Source organism: Boleophthalmus pectinirostris, unplaced genomic scaffold, assembly GCF_026225935.1.
Source record: "Boleophthalmus pectinirostris isolate CB_2022bp ecotype Guang Dong unplaced genomic scaffold, ASM2622593v1 HiC_scaffold_2825, whole genome shotgun sequence".
Taxonomy (NCBI): domain Eukaryota; kingdom Metazoa; phylum Chordata; class Actinopteri; order Gobiiformes; family Gobiidae; genus Boleophthalmus; species Boleophthalmus pectinirostris.
In genome coordinates, this window is record NW_026571290.1 from 1,368,109 (window position 1) to 1,383,972 (window position 15,864).

General features: G+C 47.5%; 1 protein-coding gene across 2 annotated transcripts in view; it reads right to left on the reverse strand.

Annotated features, from left to right (window-relative positions):
* The window catches only part of LOC110172386 (uncharacterized), a 67,573-nt gene that overhangs the window by 1,414 nt on the left and 50,295 nt on the right, over nucleotides 1-15,864 (reverse strand). The window contains exons 1-2 of one of the 2 annotated variants that reach the window (XM_020938247.2): nucleotides 12,734-12,854; nucleotides 1-2,307 (exon numbers count right to left, since the gene is read on the reverse strand). The exon at nucleotides 1-2,307 is cut by the window's left edge and continues 1,414 nt beyond it. In XM_020938247.2, coding sequence (XP_020793906.2) covers nucleotides 693-2,300 — 1,608 coding nt within the window. In that variant the 5' untranslated portion in view covers nucleotides 2,301-2,307; nucleotides 12,734-12,854 and the 3' untranslated portion in view covers nucleotides 1-692. Of the gene's footprint in view, nucleotides 2,308-12,733; nucleotides 12,855-15,864 lie in introns of those variants that run through there. The other variant, XM_055159936.1, reaches the window with a different exon arrangement.

Consider the following 15,864-nt stretch of genomic DNA (forward strand, 5'->3'; position numbering starts at 1 on the left):
CAGTGTGATGTCATTAATATGTTTAAGAACTCTACTTCCAGTCATTTTCAACACATTTTAACCTCGACTGGTGTAAAACTATAATTCATATTTACAAAATTAAGTCAAAAATTTGAGAATCATCAAAACCTGCACTTTAAATTTTTTTGCCCAGAATAAAAAACGTGAAACACAGCGGCAGTCTGATGCGCTGTCTTCGTTCTCCGGGAACTTTTTCTCCGTCACCACATAAATCTGGGAGGAGGAGGGACCAGGACCCAGAGTTGGAGTGGATCTGTCCTTCACCGTGGTTGTTCTCCAGGTTTCTGTTTTGTTCACTGGGTTTTTGTCGCTGAAGGAGAGTCTAAGGACAGGGGGCGCTCTGGGACAGTTCATTTGTTTGTTTTCTGTGAATGTTGGTTAATCTGCTGTTGTCTGTTACGCTGTTTGATATTCTAACTTTCTTGTCTTATTTGGGAATTTAACCGGTGCAGGTTTGAGTTCAGGGGCAGGTTAGAGACTCAAAGTGATCGAGCTTCGTAGTGCCGCTAAACCAGAGTTAAAACATTTTATAAACAAAGTGTTGATTAAAGTTGTAAGTAAAAATAAAAATAAAACTCAGCCTCTCTCTTTTGGTTGTGTCACCGTTTGTTTATCTGACTTTACCTTAACTCCTGTAAAGCCCATGAAATATTGGGTTGTTCATTTTAAAATTAAAAACCCAATTTTGAACGGGCAAAACTTTTAAATTTTGCAAAGTAGTTTGCCCCAGACTTGTTCTTCTCGTCCATCCGGTCTCTCATTTTCTCCAGTATCTGCACCTTCTCTTTGTCTCTCGTCTCTTTCATTTTCTCAATCAGAAACTCCAGATGGATGAAAGTGGTGACTGCATCTTCGTTCAGAGCGATTCCCTCCAGCTGCACAATGATGTTGAAGGCCTCATTAAGCAACTCTTTTTTCTTTTGTTCAAGCTCAGACATTTCCGTCTCCAGATGCTGCAGCAGACTGGTCTTCTTCTCACTCGCAGCTTTGTTCTTTTCAAACTTCGCCTTCATTTCTTCTTTGGTCCTTTCCACTCTTCTGGTCTTTGTCACATATTTCCAGTTTTCTTTCACATGATCGTCTGCTGGACACTTCCCAGAACAGGAAGTACATTTCTCGTCTTTCATGACCTCACACCAGCTTGGACTCCAGGCCCAGGTGCATCCTGGGTAATGACAGTTCTCTTCACAGTTATTACAGGTGACAGCTTTGTTGTCCCACCAGGCGTCTATTTCCTCTTTCACTTTGTAGGTTTCTTCTATGTTAACTTTAAAATGTTTGTTCTCTTTTTGAAGTCGTGAAAGTTCCTCTCTGTTCTTTCTGATTGCCTTCTGTTTCATTTCCGTCTCTGTCACTCGTTCCTTTAGGTTCTGGATGCAGGCCGTGAGTCTGTTCCTCTCTTTAATCACCTTCATTGTCGACTTCAGAGACTGAGGTTTTGTTGTTTCCAGAAACTTTGTGAACTTCTCCATTCCCTTGTTTGAAGTTGTAAATGCATGTTTTGCATCTTCCTCTTCATCATCACTGTCATCTTCAATCTTGTCTTTTTGACGGTTGTTGAACTTGAAATACACTCGTTCATTTTTTGAGTCTCTGGCACAAAGAATCTTTGCATCTTCCAGAGCTCTGAGAGCATCTTTAGGTTTTCCTCCACCTGAGTGAGTCATCATCACCACAATGTTCTGCTCCATGTCTTTGCTGAACATTGAAGTGACAGAGTTAAAGATGTAGGCCATCCTCTCGTCCAGTCTGTTCACTGAGGCCTTCATGACCAAACCCACAGCATTGACTGTGTCCACTCCCTCAGGGATACAGAACAGGTCTTTCAGTTTTTTTGTGACCATATCATCATGTTCTAATCCTCTGGTGTCTCCGTATCCTGGAGTGTCGATGATGGTCAGTGAATAAGGGACAGTTTTTCCCTCGAATCCATAGATGTCGTAAACAGACACAGCAGAGGTCTGACTCTCAGACTGAGGTCTGTCCTTCTCATCTGAGATGATCTCAAACCAGACTTTGTCTTCAAACTCCACCCCCATCACAAAGTTGACCAGAGCGTTGATCAGAGTGGACTTCCCTGAGCCTGTCTCTCCCACCAGGAGGATGGTCTTGTTCAGATGCCGTGGATCATATTTTCCAAGAGTAAATCTCCTCAGTTTAGATTCTTCATTTGATTCTTTGTCCAGATTTACTCTTTTCAGCTGCAGCTGGTATTGTGCAGGAGGTCCGTTGTCTATCTTCTTGCTTTCTTCAATTTGCTTTCTAAAATTTGAAGCCATATTTGTCCTAGAGGGAAAGAGAAAACACAATTTAGTTAATGTGGTGTCAGAAAGTTTTCATCTGTAAATAGTTATTTTATTTTATAGTGTCTGTGGATGACATTAGTGATGTCACTTCTTTCTTCACTTGTTTTGTCTCTGTGTGTTGTTCTATGTGTGTGTGCGTCCAACCAGTGAGTAGTTGTGTGTTTTTATGTTATATTTGTACATATGAGTGCATCTGTTCAGTTCAGCAGCTCTTAATTATCCACATGTTATGAGAGTGTTACAACCTGTACGTTTGTCACTGTGTTTTGTTTTTATCTCTTGTCTTTCATGTTTTATGTTTTACTTGGTCTCCATCCCATCCCCACTGTGTAACCCGATGCCGATTAAGTTTAGAAAAGCACACGGTGGCTGTACTCATGCAGTTGCATCATTAATGTTATAGAGGGCGCCAAAGACCACATCACCAGGCAAATGTCACTGTTTTTGTTTCCCAATAAAGAGTGCAGCTATAATATTGTTATGTCAGTTGTTTATACTTACCTTCATACTTTGTATACTTTATATTGAAATTCTAATATTGTGTTTTTTTGTATCTTTTGTTCTTGTTTTAGACCATACACACCCACTGCCATAAAGCCCCTGTAACTCCAAAATATTCAATAAAGTTCCCTGGTGTACCAGACCTCTCTGTGCCCACTCTGACCAGAGCTCATGTTGCAGATTTCTATCAGATCAGCACACACCAGAGTGTCCCACTCTGCCACTTGAAGCAATCAACTAAGTTTGTTTGTTTCAAACATCACTCTGCCCACAGAGTGCAGGGTTCATGCTGCAGAGACATGTCAAATAATGACAAGGGTATTATATTTGACTCAGATATCTCAGATGCACTGTTTTTGTGTTAGATGTACACAGTGGCGGATGGTCAATAGGGGCGCAAGAGCGCCGCACTCCCTAACTTGACCTAGATAAAAAAAGAAGAAAAAAAATTATGTTTATGTATTGTGTTTAATATTTTGCTTAAAATGTAATGTGTATCTGCATAGATATATTTTTATCACGTTAAATGTGCTCATATCACTTTATTTGAGTCATGTGTTTGGAATTTGAGTGCGGAGAGTCGGAGCAACCTGATGGAAGAGCCTGAAGTTTTGAGAAAATTTGACATCATTTTGTTGCTTTTGCCCATGACTTTACATTAAACATGAACACACATGTGGATCTATTGTGGTTCAGCTGCTCTGTCACTCAGCCCCGACTCTGCACTGACACATGTTACTGCTACAGGCGCTAATGATGACAACAACAGAGCTGTGTGCTGTACTGTTATGGAGAGTTCATACAAGTACGTCCTAGGAACAGTTTTAGGGAGTAAGAACAAAAAAAGAAGCATTAAGATGGAATGAGCTTTTGGCTGCGATGAGATACTACGGCTCTGATTCTGATTCGCACACTGGCTAATGGCAGCAAGCTGTTAGCTTAAACATCTCCACAGTAAAGCGCAAGGAGAGACCCGCCGCTGGGACCCACGCGCCGCCGGGACCAGGGCCCACGCGCCGCCGGAGCCTGTCGCAGCCAGGACCCAGTCACTGCCTGGGATGGGGCAGTCGCTCGCTGCTCTGTCCGCCTCTGCCCGCGTGTTTCTCGGTGTAAAAGTTTCACCGGGCGTAGTGCACAGAGGACATGAGTCCACCTGGTGCCCTGGTGCTAATATGGACTGGTGTAACTGTCAGATTTAAGTGTGAAGTGAGATTAAGACAATTTTACAATCAGCTTGTCCACTCTGCTCTTGGACCTCTTGTCACGGACCTGACTACTGTACCGGGATTTGGACCAGTTTGATCTCTTCATAGTGGACAATAAACTTTTGGAGACAAAACCAGTGGGACAGTGGACAGAGGAAACACTCTGCTTCAGTCTCTGGAGAAGGTAAGAGGTTTGTTTTCATTAGTTTGGGGCAAATTTGAACATGGAGCGTCACAGGTAAATAGTGTTAATTGTTAAATAGTGCCTGATGGAGCTGCTCCGGTTGTTCCGCTGTGCGCTCAGGAGCTGCGCTGATGCCGTGTGTTCATGCTGTGACTAGAGCCTCTTAGTGTAGTTTTGCTGACGTTGTTGGGGCTGGGTGTGAGCAGTGGATCAGGTTGTGCTGCTGCGTAAACTTGGGTAAACTTGCGTAAAGCTGCGCTTGGCTGTGCGTTGTGCTCTGATAGTTCAACCAATAGTGACCAAAATGAAAATGTCTTTTTCTGTTTAATTATAATAGTATATAGCCTATATATAATACATATATTTATAATATATATTTATAATTTTGGCCTTGGCGCCTCCCCAAAACCACCAGCCACCCCTGGATGCTCAGCTTTTTGTGTTGAGTTGGTGTGTTGTCATTTTCAGTTTCACTATTAGGCCCATTCTGCAGTTTGTCAATGCAGATGTTTTTATTTTGAATGAGCTTTTGGGCTACATGGGAATTAGCACAGGAATTGACAGCACTCTGCAGCCCGCGATGAAACAAAGCAAAAAATAAACGACGCAGTGCATGGCTGCCAATCTGAGCCATCGGCCCCTCTGACCCCCATCATTCACCCACACACATCACTTTCATACTAAACAATGTAGGCGTGTAAGTGTCTTGCCTAAAGTGCAAGTGCCTTGCTCTAAACATGGAGCCAACTCCACACATAAAGGTCCAGCAGTCGAACCCAGAACCTTCTTCCTGTGAAGTATCAGATTTAGCCTCTTGGTCACAGTGCCACTCGCCAAATTAAATGCAGCAAGGAGAAAATGTTGAACGGAAACTATGCGGACAGTGGCAGTACTTCAGGCCAAGAGCTTCACCAAACACTTGGGAGAGACAGAAGATATTTAGGGAGGTCACGGTGGCCAGGCACTTTATGCCAAACCTGTGGCTTGAACATTTTCAGGTGAGCGAAGCACCTTCTGAAATGTTGTGAGGCACCAGTGGATCATATGTGGGACCCACTGTGGCTGGACAAGCTTCGGGGCCAACAAATAAGCACATCACAATTGGCCTTTACAAGTTGGCTTCTGCAGTTTACAGGATCATAGGGGAACTGTTTGGATTCAGCAAAACCAAAGTACACCATTGAGTCTATGCCTTTTGCAAGGGACTTTATGATTTTCTTTTCACACAGTGTTGCTGCCCTGCCCCCACTGGGATGATCAGACCACAGTCTTTTCCTGTTAACACCTCAGTATGTCCCTGCAATGAAGACCCTGTCACCACGAGGACTGTAAGGAAGTGGAGTCAGGAAGCCAGCCATGACCTTCAGGAGCTTTGAGACCACAGACTGGGATGAACTCTGCCAGCTCAATGAAGACAACATCGACAGCATGACGGACTGTAAAACAGATAACATCACCGTCTGTGAAGATACAGTCGTCCCCACACACACTGTCCACTGTTACTCCAACAACAAACCCTGGATCACCGACCAGCTGAAAGATCTACTTAATAAGAAGAAGCCTTCAACTCTGGAGACAAGGACAAGGTGAAGAGGAGGCAACGACAGCTGAAGGTCCAGCTCAGACAGGGTCTGGAGGCCTATGGCAGGAAGTTGGAGGTAAAACTCCAACAGAACAACACCATGTGGAGGGAGATGAAGACCATCACAGGTTTGAACCCCAAAACAAAGCAGCAGGACAACAGCCCAAAATCTACTCAATTTGCATTTTAAATGTTTTTTTTTAATCTCCTGGACCCTCATCTCTTCACCTTCCAGATGCCCAATCCACACCTACCCCCACCCCATCACCTCTGCCCCCACCCCCACAGAGGAACCCAGTCCAGTGTCTTTGTTACTTGCCCAGGTGAAAAAACATCTGGAGAAAGTGCATCAAACCAAGTCTCCTGGACCAGACCAAGTCAACCCCCGTGTGCTGAGGCCATGTGCAGCTCAGCTCACTGGGATCTGCACTTTCTGTTCACCCTGAGTCTGAAGCTTGAAAAGATCCTGGTGCTGTGGAAGACCTCCTGCATTGTGCCAGTGCCCAAGAAGCCTATTCCATCTGGACTTAATGACTTCAGACCAGTTGCTTTGACATCTCATATCATGAAAGTGTTTGAGAGATTTGTTCTGGTTCAGCTCAGACCCCTGGTGGCATCATCCCTGGATCCTCTACAATTTCCATTCATTTTCTTATGCTTTATCTGGGGCCAGGTCACAGACACAGCAGTCTGAGCAGGGAGGCCCAGACTTCCCTTTCCACACACACTTCCTCTAGCTCCACGAATCCCGAGGCATTCCCAGGCCAGCCAAAAGACATAGTCCCTCTACTGTGTTCTGGGTCTTCCTCAGGGTCTCCTTCCAGTGGGACATGAAAACCTCCCCAAAGAAGTGTCCAGGAGACATCAGGAACAGATGCTCTCCCCTTCATCCCAGCCGCTTCACACAGGTCAAACTGCCCCAGTGCTGTAGGTCCTGGTCTGATGAAGCCAACAGGACAACATCATCTGCAAACAGCAGAGATGATCCTGTGGTCCCCAAACCAAACCCCCTCTGGCCCCTGACTGCACCTAGAAACTCTGTCCATAAAAACAATGAACAGAACCGGTGACAGGGGCGGCACTGGTGGAGTCCAACATGCACTGGGAACAGGTCTGACTTACTGCCAACAGTGAACACAGACCCAGACTCACAGAGCACCCCCCACAGGACACCACAAGGGACACAGTCGAACATCTTCTCCAAATCCACAAAGCACATCTGGACTGGTTGGGCAAACTCCCATGAACCCTCGAGCACCTGATGGAGAGAGTAGAGTTGATCTTCCTCCAGGATCTGAGTTCTCTGGATTCTCCTCTCCAGTCCCTGGCATAGACTGGGGAGGCTGAGGAGTGTGATTCTCCTGTAGTTGGAACACACTCTCCAGTCCCCCTTCTTATACCACAACCCCGGTCTGCCAGTACAGAGGCATTGTCACCAACCGCCACATGATGTTGCAAAGATGTGTCAGACTCCCAACATCCAGAGACTTAAGATCCTCAAGACCGATCATCCACCCCTGGAGCCACCGAGGAACTTTAACCACCTCAGTTACTTCAGCCAGGGTGATGGACGAGTCCGTCTCCAAGTCTCCAGCCTCGGCTTCCTCCTCGGAAGACGTGACTGTGGGATTGAGGAGATCCTCAAAGTTGTCCTTCCACTGCCAGACAACATCCCCAGTCAAGGTCAACAGCCTCCCCCTCCCTGGTGTTGATGAAACTCTAAGTTTTTGCCTTTGCAAACGCACAGGCTGCAGCACACTTGGCCAATCAGTACCTGTCAACTGCCTCAGGAGTCTCACCAGCCAACAAGGCTCAATAGGACTTTTTCAGCCTGACGCTACCCCTCACTTCCAGCGTCACCGCCAGGTTTGGGGATTGCACCAGAGACCTTGTGACCAGAGCTGAGAACATGTTCCACTTGGACTCCATGTCCCCAGTCTCCTCCAGGATCTGGAAGAGGTTCTTCTTGAGATGTGAGTTGAAGGTTCTACTGACAGAAGCTCTGCCAGATGTTCCCAACAGACCATCACAATATGCTTGAGTCTGCCAGGTCTTTCTGGCTTCCTCCTCTGACAGCAGATCCAACTCACCACCAGGTGGTGCTCTACAGCTCTGCCCCTCTCTTGACCTGAGTGTCCAAGACACCAAATGTCAACCCTCTGTTGTACTGGTGTTGCCCACATGAGCTCTGAAGTCCCCCAGTAGAACAATGGAGTCCTCAGACTCCAAGAACTAACTGGGTACTCTGCACTGCTGTTCGGTCTGTAGGCTGACACCACAGTGAGAGACCTGTCCCCGATCCGAAGGAACTCCGAAGGAACTCCGAAGGAACTCCGAAGGAAATCAGCATTCGTCCAGCGGAGGAGAGAGGGTGTATGGAAAGAGGCAGCCAGGATCAGAGGAGACGCAGTAGAAGGAACTTGAGGACACTACGTCATATCTGCTGGAGAGGGACAAGAGGGACACTTGTGCTTTCATCCACTTTTAATTTTCTATTTTAACTTTTATTTAACTTTTATGGTTGCCATTTTAATATTTTTAAACAGACTTACTTACTTACTTTAATTGGATATTAAAAAGGCGTGTGCTATTTTATCATTATCTAATAAATTATAATCTTAATGGCAAAACCAGCTGGCTTTTATTGGTCACACCTGTGTAACGGAGCTACTAATGGCACTACATTTTCAATAACAGAGTAATCTAATTAATGACACTCCCCATGGTTATTGTTACCGGTAAAGCAAAGTGGCACGTCAGAGTTGGGTTGAATGAGGCGTCGCGGCTACAGACGCACATCATCTGCAGGAGCAGGAGAGAGCATGGCCAGGATGATTGGCTAAGAAGTTGGGTGGGCGGAGTATATGCTCTGCCTTGTTGTTTTTTCCCGCACACTTCAGGTAAATGAGACAAACTCAATGACACTGGCAACGAGGAACCAGGGACATTCAGAGGCAGCATTTTCAAACTAGAAATAACAACACTTTTTCTCCCTCATTGAAATAAAGGGCAAGAATGTTAACAGTCAGTATTACATTAATATTAATACTGTAGTACTTGATTGAGTTTTTCTTTCCTATATTTTCTGCTCAAGAATGAAAGATAAAGTGAGAAACAAACCTAAAACTAAACCACGGAACACTTTGCCAAGCCAAGACATGACTTCATTGAATGAAGAAGACAAGAAATGGAAATGTTCGCTTTCATTTTATTCCAGAGGGGGCAGAAGATGGCTCAGCATCAGTCTCAGATTTTGTCATGACTTTGCTCAGAGAGAACTTAGCCCTCCCGCCGACGCTGGATTTGACCATAGAGCGAGGACACCGCTGTCTCGGGCCAAAGCCGCCACCCGAAGCAACACTGAGGTCAATAGTGGTCAAATTCACCTCATAAAAAAAAGAGGAAGTTTTGAAACAAATGTGGCAAAGAAGAGGACTAACGCTGAACGAAAAAAAGGTGATAGTGGATCACGACTACTCCCCGGATATACTGAAAAAACGCCGTGAATACACAGAAGTGAAAAGAGTTCTGAGAGAAAAAAAGATAAAGTTCCAAACACCTTACCCGGGAAAACTGAGTTTTCTATGAGGGCGACACGAGGATCTACACCTCTGCAGCGGACGCCGACAAAAGACATGGTGTGACGGGGTTTACCTGTAACAGTTCTGAATCCCACCGCATCCTGGGCCGACAAGATCAGAGACGTGATGTGGCAGACAGCGAGACGAGCGGAGGACGAGAGGAGGACGAGAGGAGGACGAGAGGAGGACGAGAGGAGGACGAGCGGAGGACGAGAGGAGGACGAGAGGAGCGGCGAGGGACCCAAGGCTGGATACAAGAAAAAACTAGAGGCTTTCTGGAGGGAATAAGGAAAACTGTGTCTAGATCAATGTGACAAATTTCTCACGTTAAGAGGGACAAGTGAGAGGAATATTCTTTTGTTTTTAAGAGGAAATATCGGGGACTACGGGAGAACAGTGCGATGCACTGCACCAAACAGGTACCGCCACCAGAGGGCCCCTCGCGAGCTCCAGGTTGTGAGGACTTTCCCTCTAATCTGCTCATGACTCATCTCAACACCAACAGTGTGGTCTTCACAGAGACCACCGAGAAGGAAGTCACTTTAAGGTGGACATGTGTTAAGGTGGTGGAAAAGTTTAATTGTTCAAACTGTTCATTGTTTTCTTATGTTCAAGTAGCACAGGGAATCACTTATTAAGAGATGTTAGTCAAAATGTATGCAGATAATGGCTTCTCCTGTATGTGTATGTACATATGTATTTGTACATATAATATAAAGGGGGTGTTGAATCCGATCAAAAGAACCAAGATACTGGGGAAAATGAAAACAGAAAATGTAGATGTGGTATTTTTACAAAGACCCATTTATAAAATAAAGAACATGAGAAATTGAGGCGACAAGGTTTTGGTCAGGTTTTCTACGCATCACATAGATCTGGACGTAAAAGAGGAGCAGCTACAATGACGTCCAACAAGGTTGCTTTTGAAAAATGGTCTGAATATACAGATAAAAGGGTCGATATAGCATGATGATTGGTAAACTAGACGGCTTAGATGTCACCCTCTTCAATCTTTACACACCTCCAAGTTCACAATAGTATTTCTATAAGCGTATAATGGACTTGATGATAACCAAAACACAAGGTGTCATGATTTTAATGTAAGACTAAAACCTTTACTGGACTCCTCGGCACAAATCTCACACAACAGCATAGGGAAGAAAATTTGAAAATTCATGAGGGAAATGGGAATATCTGACGTGTGGCGTGAATATCACCCACAACAAAAAGATTATACATTTTACTCTGCAACCCATCGTACCTACTCGAGACTTGACTATTTCTTTATGTTTAAAAGAATATAGAAAGGGTAAAAGAATGTCAATTTGGATCAATGGACGTCTCGGACCACAGCCCTGTGTACATGAAAATTCACACTGACAAGACAAAAACACCATTCCTCTGGAGACTAAATTCAAGTTTACTCAAAGAAGAATTTAAGGAAGAAATAAAAGAAGAAATCTGAAGATAATATAGAAGATAATGAAAAGGACAGTGTTTCTCCAAAAATATTATGGGAAATATTATGTAAAGCGGTTCTGAGGGGTAAATTGATTGCACAAGTCACATTATTGAAAAGAAAGCGTCAAGAAAAAAAAATTGAAATCTGGAACAACAACTAAGTGAATTGGAAGACCAACATAAATTAAAACAAGATGATAATGCTTTGCAGAAGATCAAAAAAATTAAAAAGGAAATAAACCAAGAACTAGAAATTCACATAAATAAAAGAAAACTATTATGAAGCAGGAAGTAAATCAGCCAAAACTTTAGCATATAGACTGAAAAAACAGCAAGCTGAAAGAGCCATAAAATAAGAAAACCATCAACCAAGGAAATAATTTACAAACTGTATTCCTTAAAACAACAGGATGAAAAAGATTTAACTAAAACATTGTTAGACAAACTAAAACTACCAATAATCTCAGAAGAACAAAATAGAACTTTAACAAATACAATAACCGCTAAAGAATTAACAAAAGAATAAAACTACACAAGTCCCCAAGAGCAGATGGATATAATGCAGATTGGTACAAAATTTACTCAGAAGAACTCACACCTCTTGTTTTGAAAACATTCAGTTGGGTTTTAAATGGAGAGAGACAATAATTACAGTTGTCCCAAAAGAGGGAAATGACAAATGTTCCAGTTTCAGACCAATCAGCCTTTTGAACCAAGATTATAAAATCTTTACCTGAATAATGGCAAGAAGATTAGAACATATTATACCTGATATAATAAACTTGAACCAGACAGGATTTATCAAGGAAAGAAAGACAAGAGATAACATCAGACAGACGTTCCATGTGCTTCACCAGATACAAAAAAAAAAAAAAACATCAAAAAGGCCAAGCAGTAATTATGGGCCTAGACGCTCAGAAAGTATTTAACACCGACTGGACATTTCTGTATCGAGTACTTTTTCGATTTCCTTGGAGGAAATAGATCTCGGACCTCAAAAACACACTGCGCCCCCCTTAATAAAGATACACAATATTTGACAACAAATTCAGAATCTATGACCAAGAATCTACAATAAAACACATTTTCAGCTTCCTAGCTCTGTTTTTATGAAGTTCTGGTCTCTCAAACATTAGAAATTAAATTAACATGGCCCTAAAATTTCAACGGGCCAAAACTCAGGAACAGCTCAAGGGACTGAACTAAAATTTTAGATGCTTTCATTTGGTCATTTTAGACATTTTTTGAATTTTTTTCCAGCCAAATCTGAGATTTGGAGGGCGGTTGATTTCATACGGACTGACCCTATTGCAGAACTTGTGTCAAAGTCACTTTCACACATATTATAAATTATTATATCTTAGTATCTCTATATTATGTCCATTTAATCCAAATTATAAAGAGACAAATATGTGGTGCTGCAACAATATTTATCAGTAAAACAGTAATAATAATAGTAATTTGTCTGTGAGTGTGAGACGCTGTCCTGCCCCTGAAGAAATGTATTTGATCTCTCTCTCTCCAACAGAGTTGTAGCTGGACGTTTAAGCTGCTCTACTTGTAAAACAGTTCAATTAAGAAATCGGTTGCTTTTACACTATACTTTTAGAGAGAAAATTAAATGTATATATGTTTTTAAGAAATAAGTCAGACTCAACACCGACTCACAACAGTTACAGAGAAGATATACTGAATCATTACATTCTGAATCTTAACTGGTCTGAATGTAGGAATAAATTAATACTTTCTTTTACTTTTTGTTAATCGTAAACTGCGATCTAAAACTGATCTGAAGAGTTTATTATACAGTTATTACAAGGTTAAAACTCATAAAAGTTGATCTGACAGAAAATGTCTCCACATTTCAGAATGTACAAACTCAGAGAACTCACCGTGTTCAGATGTGGTCATGTGTGTTCATGTGTGTTCAGGTGCAGGTCTCAGTGAAGAGTGAAGCTTCTAGAAGAGCAGAGTCTCTGGAGAGAGTCTGAGGAGCTGAGTCTTGCAGATGAGAAATCCTCCTCTGATCTGAATCATGAGCACATCCTGTTTCATGACAAAGTGTTTGTGATATAATCAGTTGACATAAAGGCTCATGGAATGTGCTCCACTCCTCTTCCTGTTTCCTTTTTTGTTGATGAGCTGCTGCAGGACCTGAAACTTTTTACATTAAAAGCAAATGTGTGGTTTACTTGCCTGCTTCTCTGTATAAGAAGGCAGCCTGGCGAGCCTGCACCTTCTGCTTTCTGTTGAATGCAAGAGCATAGAGCCAATGGCATGGAACAAAATATTAAATGTGCATTTGATTTTATTAAAGTGAATTTGAGTTTAGTGCCAGTAGTAGCACCTGCTCGTGCTCAGGGCCTCATTTTCATATGCACACCTCTTGGACATGACGTCCCACAGAGGGGGGTGGGGTAGGTGTGATGGGGTGGGGGTAGGTGTGGTGGGGGTGGGGGTAGGTGTGTGGGGTGGGGGGTAGGTGTGATGGGGTGGGGGTAGGTGGGGTGGGGGTGGGGGTAGGGTGTGGTGGGGTGGGGTAGGTGTGGTGGGGGTAGGTGTGGTGGGGGGTGGGTGTGGTGGGGTGGGGGTAGGTGTGTGTGGGGGTGGGTGTGTGGGGTGGGGGTAGTGTGTGGGAGTGGTGTGGTGGGGGTGGGGGTAGGTGTGGTGGGAGTAGGTGTGGTGGGGGTGGGGGTAGGTGTGGTGGGGGTGGGGGTAGGTGTGTGGTGGGGGTAGGTGTGGTGGGGGTGGGTGTGATGGGGTGGGGGTAGGTGTGATGGGGTGGGGGTAGTGGTGGTGGGGGTAGGTGTGGTGGGGGTGGGGGTAGGTGTGGTGGGGGTAGGTGGTGGGTGGGGGTGGGTGTGATGGGGTGGGGGTAGGTGTGATGGGGTGGGGGTAGGTGTGGTGGGGGTGGGGGTAGGTGTGTGGGGTGGGGGGTGGTGGTGGGGGGTAGGTGTGATGGGGTGGGGGTAGGTGTGGTGGGGGTGGGGGTAGGTGTGGTGGGGGTGGGGTAGGTGTGATGGGGTGGGGGTAGGTGTGATGGGGTGGGGGGGGTGGTGGTGGGGGTGGGGGTAGGTGTGGTGGGAGTAGGTGTGGTGGGGTGGGGGTAGGTGGGGTGGTGGGGTGGGGTAGGTGTGGTGGGGGTAGGTGTGATGGGGTGGGGGTAGGTGTGATGGGGTGGGGGTAGGTGTGGTGGGGGTGGGGGTAAGGTGTGGTGGGGGTAGGTGGGTGTGGTGGGGGTAGGTGTGGTGGGGGTAGGTGTGGTGGGGGTGGGGTAGTGTGGTGGGAGTAGGTGGGTGGGGGTAGGTGTGGGGGGGTAGGTGTGGTGGGGGTGGGGGTAGGTGTGGGGTGGGGAGTAGGTGTGGTGGGGGTAGGTGTGGTGGGGGTGGGGGTAGGTGTGGTGGGAGTAGGTGTGGTGGGGGTAGGTGTGGTGGGGGTAGGTGTGGGGTGGGGGTAGGTGGTGGGGTGGGGGTGGGGGTAGGTGTGGTGGGGGTAGGTGGTGGTGGGGGTGGGGGTAGGTGTGGTGGGAGTAGGTGTGGTGGGGGTGGGGGTAGGTGGTGGTGGGGGTAGGTGTGGTGGGGTGGGTGGGGTAGGTGTGGTGGGGGTAGGTGTGGTGGGGGTGGGGTAGGGGTGTGGTGGGGGTAGGGTGGTGGTGGGGGGGTGGGGGTAGGGTGGTGGGGTAGGTGGTGGTGGGGGTAGGGTGTGGTGGTGGGGTAGGTGGGGTGGTGGTGGGGTAGGTGTGGTGGGGGTAGGGGTAGGTGGTGGGGTAGGTGGGTGGGGTAGGTGTGGTGGGGGGAGGGGTGGTAGGTGTGGTGGGGGTGGGGTAGGTGTGGTGGGTGGGGGGTAGGTAGGTGGTGGGGGTGGGGGAGGGTGGTGGGGGTAGGTGTGGTGGGGGTGGGGGTAGGTGGTGGTGGGGTAGGTGTGGTGGGGTGGGGTAGGTGTGGTGGGGCGGGGTAGGTGTGGTGGGGGTGGGGGTAGGTGTGGTGGGGGTGGGGTAGGTGTGGTGGGGTGGGGTGGTGGGTGGGGGTAGGTGTGGTGGGGTAGGGGGTGGTGTGGGTGGGGTAGGTGTGTGGGGTGGGGGTAGGTGGTGGGGGTAGGTGTGGGGTGGTGGTGTGGGGGGTAGGTGTGGTGGGGGTGGGGTAGGTGTGGGGGGGGGGGTAGGTGTGGTGGGGGTAGGTGTGGTGGGGGTAGGTGGTGGGGGTGGGGGTAGGTGTGATGGGGTGGGGGTAGGTGTGGTGTGGTGGGGTAGGTGGTGGGGTGGGGGGTGTGGGGTGGGGGTAGGTGTGGTGGGGTGGGGGTGGTGTGTGGGGGGTGGGGGTGGGGGTGGGGTAGGTGTGATGGTGGGGGTAGGTGGGGTGGGGTAGGTGTGGTGGGGTGGTGGGGGGTGTGGTGGGGGGTAGGGTGGTGGGGTAGGGTGGGGGGGGGGGGTAGGTGTGGTGGGTGGGGGTAGGGTGGGGGGGTGGGGGTGGGTGTGGTGGGGGTAGGGGGTGGGGGTGGGGGGGGTGGTGGGGGTAGGTGTGGTGGGGTAGGTAGGTGGGGTGGGGGGTGTGGTGGGGTGGGGGGTGGGGGGGGTGGGGGTGGTGGGGTGGGGGTGGGGTAGGTGGTGGGGGTGGGGGTAGGTGTGGTGGGGGTGGGGGTAGGTGTGGTGGGGTGGGGGTAGTGGTGGGGGTAGTGTGGGGGTGGGGGTAGGTGTGGTGGGGGTGGGGGTAGGTGTGGTGGGGTAGGTGTGGTGGGGGTGGGGTAGGTGTGGTGGGTGGTGGGGGGTGGGGGTAGGTGGTAGGTGGGGTGGGGGTAGGTGTGGTGGGGGTGGGGTAGGGTGGTGGGGGTAGGTGTGGTGGGGGGTGGGGGTAAGGTGTAGGGTGGGGGTGGGGGTAGGGTGGTGGGGTGGGGGTGGGGGTAGGTGTGGTGGGGGTAGGTGGTGTGGTGGGGTGGGGGTAGGTGTGGTGGGGGTAGGTGTGGTGGGGTGGGGTAGGTGTGGTGGGGTGGGGGTAGGGTGTGGTGGGGGTAGGTGTGGTGGGGGTAG